General features: G+C 41.2%; 1 protein-coding gene across 1 annotated transcript in view; it reads left to right on the forward strand.

The window, feature by feature from the left end:
* Window positions 1-24,573, forward strand: part of PTPRM (protein tyrosine phosphatase receptor type M) — a 753,002-nt gene that overhangs the window by 477,144 nt on the left and 251,285 nt on the right. Inside the window, exons 12-13 of the mRNA XM_029226979.1 lie at window positions 6,168-6,441; window positions 7,456-7,492. Of these exons, the coding sequence (XP_029082812.1) occupies window positions 6,168-6,441; window positions 7,456-7,492 (311 nt within the window). The remainder of the gene's footprint in view (window positions 1-6,167; window positions 6,442-7,455; window positions 7,493-24,573) is intronic.

Genomic DNA, 24,573 nt, shown 5'->3' on the forward strand with positions numbered 1-24,573 from the left:
TCGCAAAGCACCGAGCTGATCTCCCTGTGCTATGCGGCTGCTTCCCACTAGCTATTTTACATTCGGTAGTGTGTATATGTCGATGCTACTCTCACTTTGCCCCAGCTTCCCCCTCCACGCCCCGGTGTCCTCAAGTCCACTGTAGACACTGACACTCCCCCTCTGTACCCTCTTTCACTCTGTACAAACCTCTGTCAGCATCTTGTCCCAGTTCTTTGTTGGAGGGACCTGTTTCTAACACCCCGAGAACGGGGACAGTGTGGACTTCATTCCTCTTTTTCTTCTTCCCTTGTGCCTGGCACAAGGCTTGATATGTGATAAATATCGTAGAAAATAAGGAAATATGAATAAAATAGTTTTCTTCTCACTTGTTGACGTCACAACTTGCCTGATCTTGTACCAGGGATTGTAAAAATATCAGAGCTGGAAAGGACCTTAGTGGTCAGGGGATGATTTGGTGGCAGTGCTGGACCCAGTCACCTGGGCATGGGGATGCCAGTTCACTGTGCTCTCAGCGGCACCCCCTTCGGGACAGTGGCATTTGTATGCTGGCTCACCTGGCCTGCACTACTGCTACCTTTAGGGACTGAAAGATCCTGACTTGAGTATAATAATGATATTTAGTATGGCTTTGATAGTATTTGATTTTTCTAGTTTTATTCAAATCCCTAGAGCTATTTAAGAAAAACAAGCTTTAAAAATAGTAGCAGACCTTGAGTTATAATTTTTATAGTCATGCATTTGTTATGAAATTGTGATGATTAAATTATGACAAACGTAACTGAAATGAAATGTGCAAAGGAAAACGTCTTCACTTGTTAAAAGGAGGAGAAGTCACTCTGAAAGATGTTCCATCTTGGACTAATTTACTTGAAATTTGGTGCCTGTCGTGAAGATTAATAACATGTGGCCTTTTACACAGCTTCTCGGCCCAAGTCTAATGTTCTAGTTGTCCTTTTATTATCCCAAACCTCCATAACTAAAGGATTTTTCCTTCCTGCCCTTTGTTCACAATATGGAGCTGTAATTGAGTTCATATTTCTCGCCCAGCCTTTCAGCTATAATTAATATTTTATTATATCAGATTTTTTCACTAACTAGCAGAGCAGCAGGGTGTGGGAGCACGTGCTCAGGCGTGCTTACACATACACACACACACGTGCACACACATGCAGAACAGAAGTAACTTAGGGGTGCCAGGCGAGCTCCTGATGATGAATTATGGCCGAGAGAGCATCAGTTTTATTTGTGGTACCCTGAAAATATGCCACAGCAATAGATGGCCGATCCTATCCAGAAGAGAGCAGGACAAAGGGAAACTAAAGTGGGCAACATAGAATATTCGACCCCACGGATCAGTTTATGCTGTGCAGTGTGTTACCCAGGGTCCATTGTTTGTGGAAAACTAGTGATCAGACCTCATTTGTGAGTCAATGAGCAGGACAGGCTCTGTCAGCTGCTCTCAGCACCAGTGTTATGTGGATCCTAGTCATGATGACAAACACATTGAACTTATTGAACTGACCTTTCTTTTTCCTCATTTTAAACTGGTGACAATACTTTTAAAATGTAGTTCAGTTGTACCAGGTCATTGGGATCTTCAGGGTGTCATTTCAGTAAATGCTGACAGGTTTAGGGAAAGGATGTGACTGAAAAAGAACAGGAAGAAAATGCATTCTGCGTTATTGCATAAATAAACCTGAATTACACATTTATTTTACCTGCCTTGAATATAATTTATACTTTCATTTTCCCTCACCCCCCCGCAAAGAGTTAATCTTCAGGAAGATATTAATACTAGACTTCATTCTTTTTTTCTAGAGAGAGAATAGGTGGTTTTTACCAAAAATTGCAGATCAAGCTGAAAGTCACTAATAGTGCCATGAAATGAAAAATATTCTAAGTCCTTGAAATGATGAGAAATGACAACTTTAAAGGATTGGCAAAAGCAGCAATGAAACGGATCAGTACTTTTCTCCTCCTCACCCCCCACCATCCTGCTATCTGGTTGGATAATCCCTCAATATTTTATGCTGATAAGAAACAGAATAAGTGGGTAGGAAAATGGACTTATGACTAAGGGCTTAATCCGGAAATGAATTAGGACACACATCTTGAAGTCAGTTTCAAGTCTGCAGCAGGCTTCCCCTAACATCTTCAAAGTTAGAAAAGACCAAAACCATTTTGTCACATTTGAACTTTCAAGTTTAACAAACTACATGAAAGATGTTCAGATGTTCTTTTCTAGGTTATACTTCATGGGCTAGTCTATATAAATGCAGATTTCTTATTCTCCTTCTAAAAGCCTCAGAGTTTTGTTGTAGAAAAGCCTAGCATCAGTTAAACTTTAAATTAAATTTCATTCTGTAAGAAAGTTCGGATACAGTGATGTCACATTTTTGGCAGATTCATCTTCACAATGGATTGTGCCCTCACATTGCAAATGCCTTAGGAAAGTTTTATGTGATTTTAAATTCCAGAACAGTGGTGGAGGAAGGCTAGGAATGGTGAGACTTTGATAAACAAAGAGGCCGTCAGTAACACATTAAAGGATAAAAGGATTTTAATTCAGCTCACTAAGCTAGAAACCTCTGTTTGGTTTTCCATCTGTGAGAATTTGCTTTTTTCAATCATCCTTTTAGGAAAAACATTCAAACAGTGAGATTTTCAAATGTACTTTTGAGATGACACTTGTGGTTGGAAAGATCTTGTGAAAATCATCAGTGGGATGATGTTATTTGTACAAATGAAAAACGCATCAGTCACCAAGTTCTGTCCAGGCACCGCTGACCTGGATGCCAGTAGTGTGTTTATTTCCATCCAGGAGGCAGCAGTGTGTGGCCACTGGGCAGCAGAACGAATTCAGCCATTTTTCATTAGCACTTGGACTTTGATAAAGGGGAATAGAAAAGAGCTGCTTGACCTTTCGGTGCTTAAATTATTAAAGAGCAAATAGATTTGAGGTCTGGATGCTTGCAAATCTAATTTGTCTTGTGGAGCAAGGATGAAAAGACATTTTGGGTTTGAAATTGCTCTAGTCAACTTAGTTCTTCCTTTAATATATCTGAAGATGAGTAGATGGTAGCTATTTAAAAAGTAATACGTCTGGAGTAGAGTGCATGGCATAACGTACCAACTGGCTGAAATGGAGGCCCACTAAATAATCATTTAATTCTTGAATTTTCATCTGATCCTCATCAACTTGCTACTTGGAAAAATTAATTTTTTTCAGCCGTATTCACTTAGATGGCATTAAAATTACAAAACAATTGTCTTTCTCTAGGGGGTGTCAAATATCATATTGTTCAAGTTAAATCAGGCCAGTGCCTGCCACATACTAGGGGCTCAGAAAGTATGCGTTGACTTAATAAATGAGGAAAGCTGGGGAAAGATGGATGGAAAGTGAGGATGGAGATGAGGGGAGAGAGGAAGCAGAGTTGCAGCTTCCGATTCTCTCCATTTCTCCTTATTTGCAGGTTGTACAGGATAAACTTGCAATCTAACCTGCATTATCTTATCGCAAAACCTTTTTCTTGGTAATTCCCTTCTCTCTTACCTCTTGGGTATTCAGGAAATGAATACAAAAGAAACTTCGTATTAAGTTTTAGTAAAGCGAAGCATATTAGTGAATATCAGTATATTTCCTCCCTCCTACTACATATAAGCTATATAAAGTAAAAATTACTTCTGGATTACGTTACGCTTTCAAAAATATGTACTTCGTGGCCCACTTCATTCTGTCTCATGAGATACAGCAGTGACTAACTGTATTGTCGGGTGGTCAGGAGACCACATCTACTGTTTAATTAACTATGCCCCAGATAGAATGGGCACCTCACCTCTGAACCTCAGTTTTCTCACAAGTAAAACCAGAAAACAAAACCTACATGTGCAAGGCTCCTGGCCTAGCACTTCCTGTATGGAATAACTTCTGCAAATTTTTTTCTTCGCATAAATCTTCATATTTCTACTTTGTCTAGTATACTAGGCTTTCCGGAAGTTGTTTTTAAAGTGGAATTTTGAAAATCATGTCCTATAGCAAGTAAATTGGAAAAGCTTGCTGATAGAAGAAAGCCAGTGTTAAAAATTACTTAATGGAGAATCTCTTTGCAAAGCAATTAATTATTCTTTGATTTATCCATCTTGTGAGAGTAGTTCTTGTATGCTGAATAAAAATTCTGAATAAAAAAATATATAAAATGTACCTTGGAGACCCATCTAATTCTCTCATTTCATAGGAGAAAAATAAGAACCAAAGATGTTAATTTAAAACCCCAGTTTTAGCAGAATTAGGAGTAGAGTCTAGGGGGATGCACACGCCAGTGTCTGCTACCCTTACAGAAGGCGTTGCAGGAAAACAGTCACACTTTCTTAATGATGTTTGCACTTCTCTAACGGAAGCCTTGAGTGTTACACATTGTCCCTCTGTTACATTCTGTTGGTTGCATGCAATCTTCAAGGTTAGCCAACGCCATACTTGGTGGGAGAAATGCCAAAGAACTTGCAGATATAGTGGAATCGCCACATCTGACTGTAGATGTAAGAGGTCAGGGAGAAGCGGGAGTGAAATCAAAGCCCCCTCTGTCTCTGCCTGTGTTCCTTGTTCCCCCCACCCCCAAAGGAAGGTCCTTCCTAAATTCTTCCTTCCATGTTGGATACACCCTGCAGTGAGAACTCGGCAAGATTTGGTGGAGCATCTTAGGGGACCAATAGAAAGTCTTGATGTTAGGAAGTAAGAGTCATATTTCTCTTCTTTTCTTTAAGTTTACATCCCTGCTCAGAAGTCCCTTTATCATTATTTACACTGTAAGCCTGCTGGACTCCCTGCCTACTGAGCAGTCATTCTGATGTTGTACAACCGTCAGTTTTTCTTTGGACAGAATTACAAACCGAACGGCAGCTGCGTTGCATGACTGAAATAGAATGTGCTAAGTGGTTGTACTTCCAGAAACAGGAGATTCACTGGGTGCAGATTCAGAGTTCACACGGACAGGAGCACAGGGAGGGACCTCTCCGGGCCGACCCCAGCTCTTGGCCTTGGTAGGCACCTCCCTTCTATTCTGTTTCCCCGGCTTTAATGAGCGGCTGTGCTGAGCAGCCCCAGGGTTACAGCGTTGCTCGGGGAGTCAGGGTGCTTTTCTGACAAAGTAAGAAAAAGATATATCTCCTTGTCAGAAGGACTTGCAATCTAGTCTGGATTCAGTTTTTGAAAGCTGTTGTCGAGGTTTGTTTTTTCTCAGTATTAGAAACTTTTCTTTTCCCCAACCAAACTGCACAACAGTTCATCATTCTAGTAAATGTATGTAGCTCAATAAAGAATTCCATCCCTTCAAAGTTTCTCCTCTTCTCCTAAGGTTATTTCGAAATTCACAGATATTGGAGGGGGGGGGGGGGGGGAAAGGTGAGTAGGGACCAGGAGATCCACTCCTTGGCGGGGACATCTGTCTCACTGGCATCTTCTGAGGATACTCATTCCCATCTTATCTTTATATAGAATTCAAGTAGCCCTGTTCATGATTTACTCTTAGAAACCACTTGTAACCCCAGGGTGTTGGCTTTTGAAATTCCAGTGCCTTTTCTCTGCTTTTCTGATGTCCTCACTTTCCACTGACCAAATATGGTGAAAACAAAGGAATAGAAGAAAATATGGGAAGTTACACCTTGGTTAACCCGAATCATCACACATTGTATCTTGTGACTTGATAAAACTTCACACACAATCATACAGATGTCACCGAAGAAAATATTACATTGCCTTTTTTAATAAACTTACTGTTAATATTGATTGGTTCATTGACTAGGTAAACTGAGTTCATTTTCTACACATTCATCTTCAGTTACATGTAAGAAGAATGTTACCTTGGTGTCCTGCTCACATAAACAGCAGAGATTGTTATATAAAAACGTTTTAACTATGGTAAATTTTCTTTCCCTCCAGAAGTTGTCTTATTTGGGGGTGAGAGAGTTCTGTGCAAAGGCATTAAGCACTTTCCCTCTCTGTCATAGAGCAAGTGTTGAATCCGTGTCCATTAGGCACTAAGCACTTATTATTGGCTCTCTCCAGTGTGTTCTTTATTTGGGGTCTCCTGTGGGTCTCCACAGTTGAAGACCATGGGAATCAACTCTGTTATCCGAAACTATCACTGATAATACTCTCTTTTTTCTAGTGTCTACCAAATAGTTGTCGAGGAAGAGCGTCCTCGAAGAGCTAAAAAGACAACAGAAATCTTAAAATGCTACCCGGTGCCCATCCACTTCCAGAATGCTTCTCTACTGAACTCCCAGTACTACTTCGCTGCTGAATTCCCAGCCAACAGCCTCCAATCGGCTCAGCCTTTTACTATTGGTGATAATAAGACATACAATGGATACTGGAACACCCCTCTCCTTCCCCATAAAAGCTACAGAATTTATTTCCAAGCTGCTAGCAGAGCCAACGGGGTAAGTTTTATAAATGGCTGTTTACTTAGGCCATTCAGTGTTAATCAGTGCGAACACAGTCAGATCAGATAAGGTAGCAGTAAGAAGGAAAGTCATGCTTTTGTGTGCTTTTACTTGGAATAAATGTGTTTTATTTGCTCTTTTTAAAATTATTTTCACCTGGAGAAATTCATGGGAAGAAATGCATATATTCATATTTGTTTGGGTAGGAAGAAGATATTGTCAACATGATGGTTTTTATTTTCAGTTTTTACTTGTTACCAAAAGTTGGCTAGTAATTCTGCTTAGCCTACTATTTCACAGGGAAATAGTACAGCTCTAACACGTACATTCCGCTCATTTACAATTTTGTGAGATTCACAACATCTGTCTTTTCAGCATATTCTGTACCATTTCTTTGGTTCCACAAGAGTTTATGCTGCCTATAGCTGGGACTAAATTAGTTATCTTTCTTTTTTTTCTAAGAGAAAACAGCTTTGGAAAGATGAGATAGAAACAAAATAAAAACTATCAAGTTGTTTTTGAATTTTTTTCCCTTTCCTGTTCAGACCAACCCAGAGCTCTGATGAGATAGGAAAGTCTCCTTAGAAGGAAGGGCGAATTTTCCAGATATGACAGTGGTTTCCTCCTTCACAGTGTGGGTCTCGGTACCATCACTGCCTTTGGCCAGTGAGAAGCGGGGGAAATCAGGGGCACGGGTTTTGCCCACGAGTGTCTGCACAGGGAGCCAGTGAGGGTCCGGAGGAGGAAGCCAGGGGGGCCACCTGGCAGAGGCGTTCTGTGTGTAACTCCAGGCTCGCCATCTGCTCCCAGGGTGTCCACCAGCACCACCGCCAGCACTGGAGCTGGAAAATGTATCAGAGCGCAGTCCAAGTGCTAATCACTGTGTGGTTAATGCCACACTTGGAACAATGAGAACCTCCCTTATCCGTATTTAAAGAGAACTGCAGAGATTTTATTTGTTTCACATAAAACATGAATAGTGATTTTTTTCCCCCTCTTTATTTAACACAGGAAACCAAAATAGACTGTGTCCAAGTGGCCACAAAAGGTAGGTTGAAATTTTGCGAAGCTCTGCTGTCTTCTGTCCTTTACGAGTTTAGATGGCGTTTCAGAACTTCTTGAAATGTTCATGTCATTGAAATCAGTGTGTGCTTCTAGGTGTGTGCTAGGATTGTAGGCCAGTTAAATTTGACTGTGTTTCACACAGGTATTTCTTTTAAATGAGAAGTCACATTGCTGTGTTTCAAAGCAGTTTTCAATGGTTATCTTTTTAAAACTTCTATTAAAATAGAATTATTTCTGTTAAAATAGAATATTTTTATATGATCTCGTTTATACTGTGGTATAAACCACAGTACCCTGCATAGTAATACTGTGTCTAACGAATGTTCAGATGCATAATAGTAAAATACCTGCTGCTGTTTTAAAGCAATTATCTAGTTATAATAGGTCTGTAGAGTCTGCGTGGGCTTTTTTCACTGGGGATGTGTGTCTCTTTGAACCCAGGAACCAGGTGATGTTATTGTGGACCTTGTGTTTCCCAGGCCTGGTTACAATCCTGAGAAAATGGGATGGAGGCCGAAAGGTAGATTAGGATGAACCAGCATGAGCTCACCACACAGGGCCTCCTAAAGAAGAGTGCAGGTGTGTGTGCGCGCGCGTGTGCGCGTGTGTGTGCGCGCGTGTGTGCGTGCGTGTGTGTGTACACGTACTGTAACATCATCTCGTCAACCTCGCAGTGTGCTTTTACCATCCCATGTGGAAGTATTTGAGAAGATGCCGCGAGAAACATCCGATGCTGCGGGAAAACGAGGCAGTATACGTTAACACTTGCAGTTAAATGCACTCTTTCAGATCAGTAGAGGAACCATGAGGACAGGGAGGAAGTGCTGGGAGATTGAATTTGGGAAGGACGGCAAGAAGGCAGAAGGCACCAGGTTTCGTCAGCTCATGGGGGTCACTTGACAAGTTCTGTTGGATGAACGTATCTTGTTTTTGCTGTTTAACGCTCAGGCAGCTTAGTTTGAATATATCATGGGTGCCCATCAGCATTTTCAAAATTCTCATTGAATTCGTATTTCTTAAAGAAACATGACCTTTTTATTCCATTAACTTGACAAACACTTCTTGGTTTCATGTTACGTGCCAGGCCTTGTGGGAGGTGCTCACCTCATTTGTATTTGTTTGTCCTCATGGGCTCATAGCTCTATTTCCAAGAATCTCCTTATAGTGATTTTAAAACACTCAATTCTTTATATCATATTGTACCTGATTAAGAGCCTTTATTCGTAGGGATAAATTAATAAAAAAATGAGATTACAGATATTGATGTGTTTTTTAAACTGTAATTCGCTGTTGACTGTTAATTATCACAGTATTATAAGGCCTTTGAATGAGGTATCGACGTTCTCAGGCCTCCGATCAAGGCCCATGCTCGGATTGCTTTATTGAATTCTGCTGACCCTTGAGGTCTCAACAGAAAACCCAGTTCCAGAGTGCCTGATTCATAATGCCTTGCGTTTCACATCACAGCTGAAAGTTAAAATTACTTTCATATGTATGTTCTCATTTATTTCTTCTAAGTTACTGTGAGAAAGGAGACATGTATTGCTATTTTTATTTTTGAGACAAAGAAAATGCATTATTTGGGGAGATGAATCGACTTGCCAAGGGCACTCAGCTAATAATCTGTGTGTCAAGGCTTGATCCCAAGCATTTGGCCTCCTACACCAGCGTTTCCCTGTATCTCATGGCTTTTCACCCAGCAGAACCTCTGGCCAATCGTAGTTCTGCAGCATATGAGTATCTGTCCTCCTTTTTATTAGAACTGAGTCACCACCCAGTTGACTCTGGAAAGAACAGAATATCTGCCATCCCGTTCATGTGCAGAGTTAAATAATTATATAAACAACACTAGTAAATATGGAAATGTGATGTTTGCTGTTTTCACAATAGATTGAATTAGATGGTGATTTGGATCGTTTTCTTGTATCATCAGCTAGATTTAATCAATATTGTAATTTGTTTTTCAATTCGCCAAAGGATGATTAGGCAATCAGATGACCTGATTGACTAAATATTTCTCCGCTCATATTTTCTGAGTCATTTGCAAACATTTACACAGCAACAAACTCTATCCAACCAAATAACCTTTTCGGGGGGAAGAGGGAAACAAATTTTAATTTTGATTGCCTCACTTTGTCATTCCTATTCATAAAATCACAGCACAGGAGGGAACCTCAGGAGATAGTCTCCTGCTGGGTGAAAACTACACTGTTTGGTACCATTTTATTTCATGAATTTCTATACGTACAGGTTCAGCAACCTTCCTTTACAGCACTGTATAATGTTTCATCACCTTTATAATCAGATAATTTTTTGCTTATTCATACTAAAATTGATTTTGCAATGAAGGAAGCCATTCCATCTTGATGACTTCATCAAAACAGAGAAATTGGCAGGTCTGACAGTGTTACTGGTACCATATCATAAAGATGTTTGAAATTTAAAAGAGTTCAAGCATCTTGACTGTTTTTGCCACTTAGCGCTGACAATATAGTGGCTTAATTGAATTTTCAGACACTAAACCACTTTCCTGAGCAGCATTTTGAATTTACAAAGATTTCAGTGTTCACGTGAAACAATTGTTGACAAGTATCTTTATAGAGAACGTATGGAGGTGGATTTTTTTCCGCAAGGAACTAATTTGTAATTTCAAACACGGATATGTCTCTTAAAGATATATTTCATGCTAGTTATAAATTTAATGTAGTGATTATTTTAATCATATTCCAAGGGTACATTTTGATTCTAATCATCTCAAATGTAAAGCCTCATAAAAAATTGGACACCAGAAAATACCTAAGGTGCGTCATTACATATCTCCATATGTTGGGGAATTGCCTGTATTTTTATGTATCCTCCTTTAATTTATATACCTAGATTCATCATAAGTATATGTGGTTAGCTATAGGCAAACTCACCCCAGACTCTTCTATCTCTTGAGTTAAAAAGACACCATACAGGACTTCCCTGGTGGCGCGGTAGTTAAGAATCCGCCTGCCAATGCACGGGACACAGGTTCGAGCCCTGGTCTGGGAAGATCCCACATGCCACGGAGCAACTAAGCCCGTGTGCCACAGCTACTGAGCCTGCGCTCTAGGGCCCGTGAGCCACAACTACTGAGCCTGCAAGCCACAACTACCAAAGCCCGTGTGCCTAGAGCCCGTGCTCTGCAACAAGAGAAGCCACTGCAATGAGAAGCCCATGCACTGCAACAAAGAGCAGCCCCCACTCGCCGCAACTAGAGAAAGCCCGCACGCAGCAATGAAAACCCAATGCAGCCAAAAATAAAATAAATAAATTTATAAAAATTAACTAAATAAATTAAATTGTAAAAATAAAAAAAGAAAGACAGCATACGATGACAATATACTTGATGTTTTGGGGTTACCCTCCCAACAGGATTCTTTTTAATCTTTATGGTGGAGTACATAGAATGGCTTTTAGCTATTTTTAGATTCTCCTAATTTTTATTTTGATTTTTAATCGCATTCACATTTTTATAGTTGAATTCTGTTTAACACCACTTGATCCAGCTATGTGTTAGCAGTGCTTGTATATGTTTTCCTTAACTTTCACATACCTTATGGCTGCCTGTGGTAACTAGTAGGGTGGAAACTCTTTTCTGCTAGTTTTGGAAGAATTTGTTAGTGATCAATTCTAAAGAATTTGTTGATGATCAATTCTAAACTGACAGGAAACTTTTACTTTCACTTAAAAGTAAAAATCTGTCTTGTTAGTAAATTAGATTTCTTGTATTAAATGAGGTATAGTCATTCTAATTGATATAATAATTAGTTTAAACTGTACACTTTGCATTAATCTCCCATAAAATAACTTTTTCCATGACATGATGCCAGCTATGTTTCTCCTTGACAATATAGCCATTTGGGAGCTTTCTTGTTATACATTTATTTAAAAAAAATATTTGAGGACACACGTAGATCAAAAGTGAGGGGATGGAAAAAGATATTTCATGCAAATGGAAATGACAATAAACCAGGGGTCACAATACTCATATCAGACAAAACAGGCTCTAAAACAAAGGACATAAAGAAAGATAAAGAAGGACACTACATAATGATAAAAGGATCAGTACAAGAAGAGGATATTACACTTGTCAACATACATGTACCCAGTATAGCAGCACCGAAATACATAAAACAAATACTAACAGACATAAATGGAGAAATTGGTGGGAATACATAATAGTAGGAGACTTTAACACCCCACTCACATCAATGGACAGATCTTCTGGACAGAAAATCAGTAAGGCAACAGAGATCCTAAATGATACAATAGAACAGTTAGAGTTAATTGATATTTTCAGGACATTTCATCCAAAAAAAACCCAGAATACACATTCTTTTCAAGTGCACATGGAACATTCTCTAGGATTGACCACATACAAGGGCACAAAACAAGCCTCAACAAATTTAAGAGGATAAAAAAAATTTAAGTGCCTATTATGTTAGGCATAGTGTAATCTTTAAAACTTCCAGACATAGATACATAAATATATCACTTTTTAAATTTTGAGGATTTTGAGTTCATAAAAGTTTTGAGGTTTTTGTTTGTTTCTTTGTTTTTAGTGTATGGGGGGGGCATGTCATATGTATTAACTTATTCCTCTCCTTGCTATGATTTGACTAACAGCAGTATAGCTAGAAATCAAGACAAAGACTGCATGAAAACCACATGCTAAATTATTTTCAAAAGTATTATAGTAGTCAGATATAAACCTTAAAGAAAAAGAAAACAAAACCATTATTCTAATGTCATATTTTAAGGTGAATTTTCTGTGCAAAAATGCTCCACTGCTTTTAAGCGTAGTCTTTTATTTAACTTACATTTGTATGGCGATGTGCTTTGCTGGGAGACCTTCAGGAAACTTTGAAGGATTTCTGTTGTTCTGATACAATTTCTAACTATATTCAGAAATGTGAATGTTTCTTTTTTTAATCACTAGGCTCTTTGAGAAGTTTCTCTACACTGTTTTTCTGTTCATTGTTTTGTTCAAAGAAACGCCATCCTTTCTAGGCCACAGTGGTACAAAATGAAAGTACACTGATAAAAAGAACTGAAAAGAATGTCGAGATGTAAAGCTAATTAAGATTCCTTTTAATTACTCATATTCAACACACAAGCAAATTATATAGTAAGGCCGCTCATGTATGCTAATCTGCTATCGTTTAGCTATGGGTTTAGAAATAGAAACGTAAATATGATACACGTTTGTCGCTCTGCATTTTGTAGAGAAAATATTTCCTTTTCTCGACCTGAAAGTCTCCATAATGTATATCATGAGTGCATTAAGGCCCCCGAGAAGTTCCCAAGGAAAGGAAACCTGTTTAACTTTGTTCAGCCCTAGAGTTTCTAAATTTATTTGATCCAAACTCATTTTTCAAGGAGCCCTAGAGTCATATAAAACCCAGTTTGGTAAATACTGGGTCTTCAAATTCCAGAAGATACCACCACCTGTAACTGAAACGGCAGGTTAGGAGCCGATACACCAGGTGTGATGTTTACTCTCCCGTGCGCACCTTTGTACCTAAAGGAGACCCTAAGCTTATCAGCACGAGACGCCATCTTTAAAGCCTAGGAATTCAGCGATATTCTCTTTCGTAATGCATTCTTTTGATATTTTAAGACATAGTGCAGCAGGTTGTTCTGTAAAGGGCAGGTGATAAATATCTTAGGCTTCCCGACCCACACTGTCTCCATCAGAGCCCCTCAGCCCTGCCTTTGCTGTGGAAGGGCCGCCGTCATCATGGGTGAACAATGAACATGACTCTGCCAATAAAACTTTATTTGCAAAAGCAGGCAGTGGGCCAGCTGACCCCTATTTTACAGTAATTTGTAACAAAATCAAGTTTTTTCCTTGTAACCGAGAATAATTGTCACAAAGGAACACTTTACAAGGCAGAACACAGAGATCAGATAGAAATCCTTCCTGATCCCTGTTGTGGACTTCTCCATTTGAGTTTTGAGCCTCAGTTTGTAACTTGTCTTCTTTTTGAGTTGTGAATACAGGGCTGCCTGACATAGCTCTTTTCAAATATCTTTTTGTTCATATTGTTTACCAATTTCAGTATGGGATAGATGTTCTATTTTTATAGAAACAATGTAACTTTTCTCAGATGTAGAGTAGGTCACATTTTCCTGTAAGTAATGGAAAACTGCACAGGAATGTTGGTTGAGCAAGAGTATCTATGACCAAGCAAGTGTTCTGTGTGTAAACTTGGAATTGGTACCAACTTTGTCACGAGTCTTAGAAATAACATTTTACTGTTTACAGTTTATTATGCAATTTTGCATACTGTGTCATACCAAGAAAATTATCTTTGTGATATCTTGGGAGTTCTCCATTCTCTGTCCAAACTGTTAGTTTATTTATCTCACTGAGCAAAACTAAAAAGTTTTCATTAGTAACACATGAAAGATGATGATACCACTTTTAAACCCAGTTGCCTCTGTTGTCTGGTTACAAGGAGCAACACTGTTTGAACAGTGCAAAGGGATATTTCAAACTATTATGTACCAGCAGTTTTGAGTTTATAATTGTCTGCAGATGGTAGATGATCTATTTTCCTTACTTGTTGCCACATTTCTGATAGCACCCAGGCTGTTCCATGTAAATTAGGCATCTTTCATGTAAGCCTGTCCTTAATTTTCCAATATTTTTTCTTTGCATCATTTTCCAGCTGTATCATGTTAGAAGTGACATTTTAATTTTCTCTCTTTTTTTTTTTTCAATATCTGTGTGTCATGAATGTTAACCATTTAAACTCAACTGCTGAGCTGTTCAGGCAAACCGAGAAGCCCGCCTGGTCTGCTTCAAGAATCTTAATCATTTCTCTGGTCACATGTTAACCATGACAACTATAGCAAAGGCAATGATTAGTCTTTTTATTTTAACTGATGTTTTGAGATGCATTTTTTTTTCATTCCCTGAGTGTGACAAAATAAAATTCCTAAATGGAAATTCTCTACAGGAAATTTAGTTATCAGAGAAATTTCTCTACATAAAAATGTTTTTAGTGAAGGAAGATAATATTCTTCACAAAGGTGATTTTAGCAAGAAGAGAAAATATTGTGACTTAAGCAGAAGAATTTTAAATAACCTATTACATGTTGAAAGCTTCAAGTTTGGCTCATCAGAATTAGCAATGAATCTTTCTACCCCCTTCTCAGGAGCAGTTGAAAACACTATTCCATCTAGATCCTTGTTTTTTGCTTTTTTTCCCCCCTTTAGTCAATCTGTCCACAGTCTCAGCCCAAGCTCGCAACTGTGTCATGGTTAGAAATCCAACTGCCTGATGAAAGCCTGTTTAAGGGAAACAAACTCAGAAAATTCAACGGCTCGCTGTGGTTGTTTTCCTTTTTCCTTCTCTTTTTGTTGTTGCTGGAAGAAAGTTGAGATGATGTGATATGCGGATGGAGATTCTCCTTGCTAGCCTAGCTTCAGTCTGGCTTTTTCTTCCCTCATGCATGCTGACCTGGGAATCTTCCTTTGCCATAGCTGCGATAATCGTGACTCAGCTTACGACACCTCACATTCGCATCGCCCCTGCTGCAGGCGACGACCAGCTGACAGGTCAGACCTTCAAGTATAGATGAGTCATCTTGCCCATTTCCTGCTCATTTTTCTCGGCTTCGTTTCCCCTCTACATCTCCTCCTTCGCTTTAAGGCTTGTTGACGATGTCTCCGACTCTCGGTACAGACCTGTGCCCGCGTTAAATTAAGTGGTATGCTCGGCCTCTTCTGTGTGCACATGTATACCCCTGCATTCAGCACAGCCCCGCTGCATGATCCCATTGTCTGTGTGTCTGTCGGTATGTTCCTTTCTAGCCTAATGTTATACAGAATGAAATTTGCTGGATTTGCAATGGCAATGCCATCAAAGAGGATTTCAATCAAAACACGTAAAGATGTTTTCCCAGTTATCCAAATTAATCCAGAAAGGCGTCGAGATCTGAACGTGAGGGGTTTATTTTCACCTTGTAGGGTCTAGTTTGCACACCCATTTAGCAATCCACAGGCTCGTCTGCCAGTGTTGTTAAGTGAAGCCACCCAAAGATGTTTGGGGTGACGCTGTTCAAACAGCTTTTCAAGTTCCTACAACTGGAGCAGAGCTGACTGCATTCCTTATAGATCCTTGTTTCAAAGCACACTGTTTATAGCAAGCAGAGGCACATCTGCAAGTCAAATGCACTGAATAATTTAGGGAAGTTTTAAAAAAATTGAATGGCTTTGAGTCGTGGAATTGAACTGTGTGCCTCTTTATACCAAGAGAAGTTAGCTTGTCCATTTGAACTGCATCTAAAGGTATATGGACAAACGTATAAACTTATATAGGAAAAGAATCCAGTACATTACTGCATATCAAAGGTGAGTGGTTAGAGAATGCCAGAAGACCAGCTTTGGTCCTGCAAGAGAAGCAAGCCATTGTCAAGGTTTCTAACACAGTCACAGGAGCAGGACTCAAGTTCTGCTTTCAGAGGCATCTCCAATATGGTAGTTTGTTGCATGAGTTATAGGCGTGAGGAAGCCAAGTAAGAAACATGCAACTGCATTCCATAGAATTTCCACTCCTGCAACTGTTTTGTGTGTATGAGATTAAGGCATATACCCTAACATTTAAGAAAAAAATGTAAAGCTTAACTCATAGTAAGAATTCATGAATGTTTAAGTTGTTCCATGAGCTTATTATTTTGGAATATAAAGCAGCTGAGACTCAGGAAAATTATAGACTGCTTTTTCTAAGGTAAAGAACTGTAGGATAATTTTACTTCTTTCTCAGCTGGGATTCCATACATATTTTCAGCCCTCTGTTTCAGGGCCTAAAAGCTATAAACTTATTACTAACAGTTCTGCCTTTGCTTTCAAGTTTCTTTTAAGCATATTTCTTTTACTGGTTGAAGTTCAGTTGTTGCAGACACTCTCTTATCCTGAACTTCTGATGTGTTCCTCCCAACAGTTGAAGTACTTAAGGGATCGTGTCTTTCTTACATAAGTCCTCTCCTCTAAAACCTTTACGTCTCAGGCCTGGCCCATGCACTCTGCGTAGGGTTCTGTGTCCACCTTGAAGGTAATCTGGGATCTTCAGCAAGTCTGACCCCTGCCCCATTACGTCTGAGCTGGTACCAGTCTTGTCAGCAAACATTAAAAATAGGTTGGCCTCACTCTCATAAAATGAGTACTTGTAGGGAATATAGTTAAATAGCCCCTTTTGAGACTTTCCCCATAACCCACTGCTTTCAAATTCAGCACGTGGTTTACTAGGAATAAAGTAAGAGAAACTTCTGAATATAGTGTTCTCTCTAAAACTCCCATGATTAAGAAGACACTTCATAAATCAGCCTCCTTCCCAAAGCTTTCAGATCTATTGTACCTTGTTATTTTGTAACTAGTCTGCGGAGGACGCATGCATAGCTGAAGTATGTGGCAGCTGTCTTTTAAGGGCTGCAGGTGATCACCACCATTTACTTTGGTTTATTAGGGATGAAAATGATGGAGTGTTAGAATAAGCCTGAAAAGCCAGTACAAAACTACTCTTGTCCTTTTTTTCAGTATTTCCTGCTGCTGTTAGTGATGGTTACTCTTACCCAGATAAATTCAAGCTCAAGTAATATTTCTTTTGTATTTTCTGTTTGCATCAGCCATCCACTTGGATAGCAGTAACACTGTCTTTTTTAAATAGATTTATTCCTGAGTTGTACTGCAAGCGTGAGTCTTCATTCATTCAATCGCCGATTGACATTTAGCACCTTCTGATTGAGCACTGATTGAGCACCTTCTGTGTGCCAGGTCAAGGGCTACTAACTCTCATAAATATGTTTACTTTGTGTGGTTGCCCAGACTCTTGGCATCAGACATATTTGCATGAGTGACACCAAAACCTAAACGCACACATGCTCTTATGAATGGAAAATGACCACCATGCTTGTCATTTCGTAGTTGAGAAGAGACAACAGCTTTGTAACAATGGGGGGAAAGGACGTGTATTTCAAAATCTTTCTCTTCGAGTTGCTTAGAAAATGGTCAGTGGGACAGTTCTGAACATTTCACATCTGTGACCCATTGTTTATTAGATCAACACAGGCCCTTCTGGAAGCCAACAGGAAATCACGAGGGATGCATTCTGAATGCCTAGCAATTTTCTGGTCCGCTTTGTTTTAATTGTGCTGACATCTTGCCCCTACAAATGCTATTGGAAGCTGTACTTAGAGGAAACTTTGATAAGACAGTGAGTTCTCTGCAGCCTAGATCCTGTTGTCCCAGAATGTAATCCATGCTGGTTCGGTTCACCTCGGTGTAGATGGGACCCTCCTCCCTTCTGTAACAGAGAACGCAAGCACCCGGTGACTGACTCCCAGCACCTGGAAGGTGTCAGACACAGCAAAAGTGCCCATAAATGTTGGCTAATTTAATTCACTGAATGAATGAATCTCAGATGCAGGATGCTGGCATGTTTGATAAGCAGGCCTGTCATCACACTGGGGCTGTTTCTTAAACGTTTTTGTCCTCAGTCAACAGTAGGAATACATCACCACCCAACATACACACATACACATACACAGATGTTTAGCTGAAGCAAAAGATTTAGAAACTGTCCTACCAATGCTGCTCTGTGTGACTAAGCTGCATTCCGACCTGTTCTATTCTGTTGTATCTTATTCTATTTCATTTTTTTAAATTTAGTTGCTACCTACTAAATCAATTTCATTTCCCACTAACGGGTTGTAACGCACAGTTTTAGAAAACAGTTTACTAAACCACCATAGTTAGGGGATTATGAAAGGGAACAGAATATATAATTGAATTAATGGTCCAGTCTTACCCCAAAACTCCTACTCTAAAGAGAGCACACAGAAAATTCTAGAAACTGGAAATGCTTCTTTCTACTTCATTCCCTCAGTTTCGTTATTAATTGTCTATAATATAGAACTGCTTTGGGAGGAAAATTAAAAGCTGCACATGCTAGAAATTTCTCTTTAAGATTTTTTTACTTCACTTTATAAATACCTCTAGGCTGTTTATTTTATATTGATATTTCTATTTATGATTTAAAACCCCAGCCAGCTCTGAGATGCTGTGGAGAATGGTTTTCTTCAACAAGCACTTTTTATCATCTGTTTTGGTTAAGACATACATCTAAAATGATAAGATCTGTATTGTAGAGTATTTATAAACAAGGTGACTTCTGGGATTCAGGTACAAATCAGATACATCACAGCATGTAGAATTACTTGCTAGATATAATTAGTACTAAAAAAATAGAGAACTAGCCAACACTTATTCCCACATAAAGTTTGAAGTTTTGGAAAAGATACGTGTAGGAGATGTGTGTGTGTCGATAAAGATAAACACAGCCCGACATCAGCTAAAGTGGCGAAAACAGATTTTTTCAGTAACTGCTGACCTGTAAGGGTCGAGCTGCACTCCAGTGTGATTTGCTGAGAGGTGACTGGGCCTTTACAGGAAGGATGAGGGGGTGGGAAAGGGGTGATGGGGGATCAGTAGGGTCAGGGAAGTGAAACATTGGTCTATGTAACACCATCTGGTTTGCTGACTGGTGCTTATGGAATAAGTCAGGTCCTCCTGTCCACAGAGGCTGGGAGCCAGGGCCCTGTCCTCAGGTGTCGCTGGGACCAGCATCCGTTCTCTGGGCAGCCTTGAGTTTCTCAGGGGGTCTGGGGTCGCCTAGGGATGCAGCCTTGAGCTGTTAGAAACTATGTCCGTCTTTGTTCAGGTCTCTGTGGGCCCAGGTGGGGGCCTGGTGGAGAGGAGGACCCAGAGGAGCCTGACTGGGGTTTGGCCCCAGAGAGAATCCTGTCCCTTCTCCCTCCTTCCCGTGTGAGCAGCAGGGACTCATTGGACTGGTGGCATCTGGGAAAGGAAGTGAGGACGTTTGACCAGCTTCTTCTGGGCATCGTCCTCAGGACACAAATGCTCTGTTGTGTCAAAGGGGCTCAGAAGAGCCCGCCTAGAGTTTGGTCACAGCAAGAATCTTTGTCAGTATATTGGCAAAGCTCTCAGGAAATAAACCCCAAGGAATTTCTTTCGCCCCAACGTGGCTCTTAAAGCAAACAGACTTTTTTTTTTTTTTTTTAATGTAACATATAACACACGGAAGTCAGTGAACTAGGTCTCCACTGAGGAAGGAAGCGGCTCCATTGTTTACGGACAACCTTCTGTTCAAGACGCCCCACTGCATTCCTTCACTGACTCCTGAGGAAACCCCACAGCCTGCTTTCTCGGCGCCTGTTCCCGTCCTTCCGAGTATCGCTGGAGAAACTGCAGAAACAGGCAGACATTCTCGAGGTCTGCACCTTGGCCACAGTGATGTCCCCTGCCTGAGCGGTGACAGAGGCTACGTCCACCCAGCCGGCCACTGCAGGGCTTGTTCTGCCTGAGAAGGTCTCCTCGTCCCTCAGATTATCCAGCCAGGACCCTGAATTTGGGGTGTTTTCTCTCTTTGACTCTTGAATCCATCTAGAAGTTACCACTGAGATGGCCTGAAGTGTTTCCAGGGCAGAGGTCCAGCTTCTTCCCAGAGAAACAACCAGTTAGGCTGGTCTCATCATTAAATAACCAACTACTTTCCCACAGGAATGAAAGGCCATGATGTCATGTATTCAGATCTCACATGTAGATTGCGTGAAGGGCCTCTTTGTCTCTTCCTACAGTGTTATCATCACCTTTTGATGACACTGGCTTTTAAGACATTTTCTGATGAAACTAGAATTCTCTCCTTTTCTCTGTCAGAAATCCCCCAGCCCTCATCCTTCTCCGTCTACTTACCAGCCCTCCCAGCAGCCCAGAAGCCCTGGAATGACCGGCTTCCCTCCCCTCCCTGACCCCCTCCTTCCTCTGCCTCCGTCCACACCAGTCCCCGCTGTTGTCCTTCAGACACACCAGCCAAGCTCCCACCTTCAGGCTCTCGCTCCAGCTTCCCCTGCTTGGGAACATTTCTCCCCAGATCCCCGCTTGCCTGACCCCCTCACCCCCTACAGCCTTTGCTCAAACCCCACCTTCTCAGGGAGGTCTGCCTTGAGCACTTGGCCTTCCTAAGGGTGCAGCCCCCCGATGCCTCTCTCCCTGTGTCTCCCTGACACAGTCTGTCCCCTTCCACTACCACGTCCTTGTTCTTCACAGCACTTATCACCTCTGTGCCTATTTGTTCTGTTTCTACCGTCTTTGTCCCCCTCCTGGAACAGAAGCTCCCTGAGGGCAGGAATCTGTCTGCCGAGCTCTGATAAATCCCAGACATCAAGAAGGTCCAGTGCCCACAAGGTAGCCAGGTCCCAAAAATGCCACTGAGATTGTCTTTGGAATCTTATTAAATTTATGCGTCATCATCACTGTGGGAGATACGATAGATTCCTCCATTTATTCGGATCTTGTCGTACGACTTTTAATACAATTCTGGAGGGTTTTTTTTAATATATAAGTCATTTTTGTCTAGTCTCCCCCCAAAAGATATTCCAAGTTCAGCCACATCTCACCTTCCCACGGTCACCACCCCCCAGGCATTTGACGGGTCCCCGACTCACTTCCACGACTCCCTACTCATTCATTGTCCACGTCGCAGATGACCTGGCGTGTGAAATCGAAGCCTGGCCCCGTCACTCCTCTTCAGAATCCGTCGAAGAGCTTCCCGTGGCACGCAGAATAAAATTCCGAGCTTGGCATCAACAGTGCAGGGGCTGCACCCTCCAGCGTGGCCTCACAGATCCTCATCTCACATCCCTTACTCTCAGCGCCCACCTTCCTTCTGTTTCTCCAGATCACCAAGCTGATCCTGCGCCAGCTGTTTGCACTTGCTCTGTCCCCCGCCTTCCCATCACCAGCTGCTCCTCAGCACCAAGGTTCAGCACAAGTGTCACTTCCTCGGGAGACCTCCCTAGACCGTGGTCCCCGAAGTCCATGGCCCGGTGGCCCCCTGGCCACCGGCCAGCCCGTCACTCTGCCTCTCTTGGAAGTTCCCTGATGACTCTGTATCCCCCTCCTAGGATGTGATGGGAGCAGGGCTTTGTCTGTCTCTCCTGTTCTACCAGAGGGTGTTCAAAATTATTTACTGAGTGACTGCACAGTTGATGCTTTTCCTTGTTAAATTTATTCCTAGATATTTTATAGCTTTCCTCACTATGATAGGTAGATTTTGAACAAATTTTGAATGAAGGTGAGAATCTTTTGACGTTGGTTTATTTTGCCTACTTTTGACTGATTTTATGTTAATTGCCAAATATGTCTCTTCTTTATAGTATATATTTCTAATTCAGTTGACCTTTCCATTGCAAATAAAATAGACTCATGGTTTTGCAACCCATTTACAAAAGCACAGTTTTAATCAGCCGTTTCTTTTGGCCAGAGCCATAGAAAAGTTTCCTTTTCACTGAATTGTTTGGAGAGAGGCCCACCCACTCACAGCAACGTTATCTGTTTTACTCCCAGTCCCAGACTGCGTCTGTCCACTTCTCCACCTCTGCCTGTCAGACCCAGCCAGTGGGTCCTTGGTGCTGTTTGTGAGCAGTAATCTGGGGCAGGGTAAATGCAGAGAGGCAGAGTTTGTCCTTCTGTGGACCCAAGGTTCTCTGTAAGATGAAGACATAACTGAAAGCAGGTCTTAGCCACATTTTGTAACTCCAAGGACTGGCTACAGCATGAAGGTGGTAGGATTATTCACTGACCTGTAGCTCAGTCAGTGGCAGGAACAGCATGTGCAAAGGCCCCAGGCTGGGAAGTAGCTTGAGCAAGAATGAAGGATTGGAAAACGGCCACCGTGGCTGGAAGGATGCGTGAGCACTCAGGTTGTACAGGTGAAAGGAGGTCGACCGTGACCCTGTAAATTACAGTACGGGCTTTGATCAAGAACAGTAGGGAGCACTGAGGTGTTTGCAAGAGGGGCAGACAGGTTCACGTCTGCACTAGACACCCCAGATGCACTGGAAACATTGGAGGAGAGGTGAAAAAGGCCAAGAGAGTGAAATAAAACCCTAAGAAATGGAAGATCATCCACCAGCCTGGAGGAAAAGAACAGGGTGAGTGGATACAAATAGAAGAGCTAAATTCCAGGGAGTTGATACAGTCTGAGTCCCTGCCCTGGGTTATTGATCATCTACAATCAGCATGAAAGAACACATGATAGGAAACTAAAGGGACAGGTTCCAACACATCTTAGCAACACGTTGAGTACCTTGGAGGTGGGATGGTTTCATTCAGCCTCTTGCCCAAGATCACCACTGCATTTATTTTGAGCGCTATTCACCAGGGTATGCGTATGAATCAAAACTGGCAAAGAACATAAAGGATAATAAAACTCAGCAATCCTGCTTGAATATATGCTCACTGAGATAAAGTCCCACTACCTTTAGCTGCTGACAGTTATATTTTGCCCTTTCAAGAATTCAGTCGTCCATCGACAGATGAATGGATAAAGAAGATGCAGCACATATATACAGTGGAATATTACTCAGCCATAAAAAGAAACGAAATTGAGTTATTTGTAGTGAGGTGGATGGACCTAGAGTCTGTCATCCAGAATGAAGTAAGTCGGAAAGAAAAACAAATACCATATGCTAACACATATATATGGAATCTAAAAAGAAAAAAAAATTGGTACTGAAGAACCTAGGGACAGGACAGGACAGGAATAAAGATGCAGACGTAGAGAATGGACTTGAGGACACAGGGAGGGGGAAGGGTAAGCTGGGACGAAGTGAGAGAGTGGCATGGACTTATATATACTACCAAATGTAAAATAGATAGCTAGTGGGAAGCAGCCACATAGCACAGGGAGATCAGCTGGGTGCTTTATGACCACCTAGAGGGGGGGGATAGGGAGGGTGGGAGGGAGACACAAGAGGGAGGAGATATGGGGATATACGCATATGTATAGGTGATTCACTTTGTTATACAGCAGAAACTAACACACCATTGTAAAGCAATTATACTCCAATAAAGATGTTTAAAAAAAAAAGAATTCAGTCATTAGGCTCATAAAGTGTTGTACTGGAGATAGTTGCTTGTGTCTGCTATGAAATATGTGTGGAAATAGGTGGGGGTTTCTTAAATTAATTAATTATATTTATTCTGGCTGCGCTGGCTCTTAGTTGCAGCGTGCGGGATCTTTTAGTTGTAGCATTCAGACTCTTCGTTGCTGTGTGGAAATAGTTTTATCTACTGCTCCAGGGGCCGTATTGTATGTCTCTTTATACTTTCCACAACCTGCCACTCAGAGCTGGGCACGTGAAAGGTACTCAGAGACCAGCTCTCATTTTCCGATGGAATGAATTCACTTCTAAAAGGTAAAATGGTCTTAAAGGTGTGAACTAATTTCCACACCACTTTTTTCCCCCCGAGAGGGGCTCCTGACTGTCACGCTGTCAGGACTGGGTCTCCAGGAGGTACAGAGTGTCACGTGACCAAGTGTCCCATGGGCCTCCGATGGCCAGCCTCCTGTCTGGCACTTCCAGGAAGGGCGTACAGTTCAGTTCTGATTAAAATAAGTCGCAGCATTTCAGTCCCTGAAGCCCTTAGCTGTTGTGGCTGTGCTCTGTGCTGCTCCACGAGCATCCACTGTCCGTACTTTAGGAGGCAAGCTTCCCTCGTTCATCCTTCACATTGAAGACCCTCTCATCTCCTTGGAGAGCTTGATGGGTAATGAGCTCTGCGTTAAGAGATGAGGATTCAAGGAAGTGTAACTTCTGTCTACCATCTTTGTTAGGACCAACATAAAACAGTTCGATAAATAACCCACTTCAACAAATTTACGAGTTTCTTGAACTCTTTGTAATACGATAAGTGCATAATGAAATAAGTTAACTTATAATCAGTTGGGCTCTAAACGCACTATCCTATTATTCCCCAGTCATGGAGTCATAGAGCTTCGATTGGACCTTTTGAGAGCATTTTGGGTGAAAATTAAGCAAAGAAAATGCCTCCTTTAGGCTTCCTTATCAATTAAAATGCCAAACTCTTTATTGAAGCCGATAATCAATATATTGGAAATAGTGGCTGAGTAAGACCTACCATTTTCCAACTAGTTAGGTGTCCTGGCT

This window comes from Monodon monoceros, unplaced genomic scaffold (assembly GCF_005190385.1).
Source record: "Monodon monoceros isolate NGI ecotype Baffin Bay Population unplaced genomic scaffold, NGI_Narwhal_1 Super_Scaffold_1, whole genome shotgun sequence".
Taxonomy (NCBI): domain Eukaryota; kingdom Metazoa; phylum Chordata; class Mammalia; order Artiodactyla; family Monodontidae; genus Monodon; species Monodon monoceros.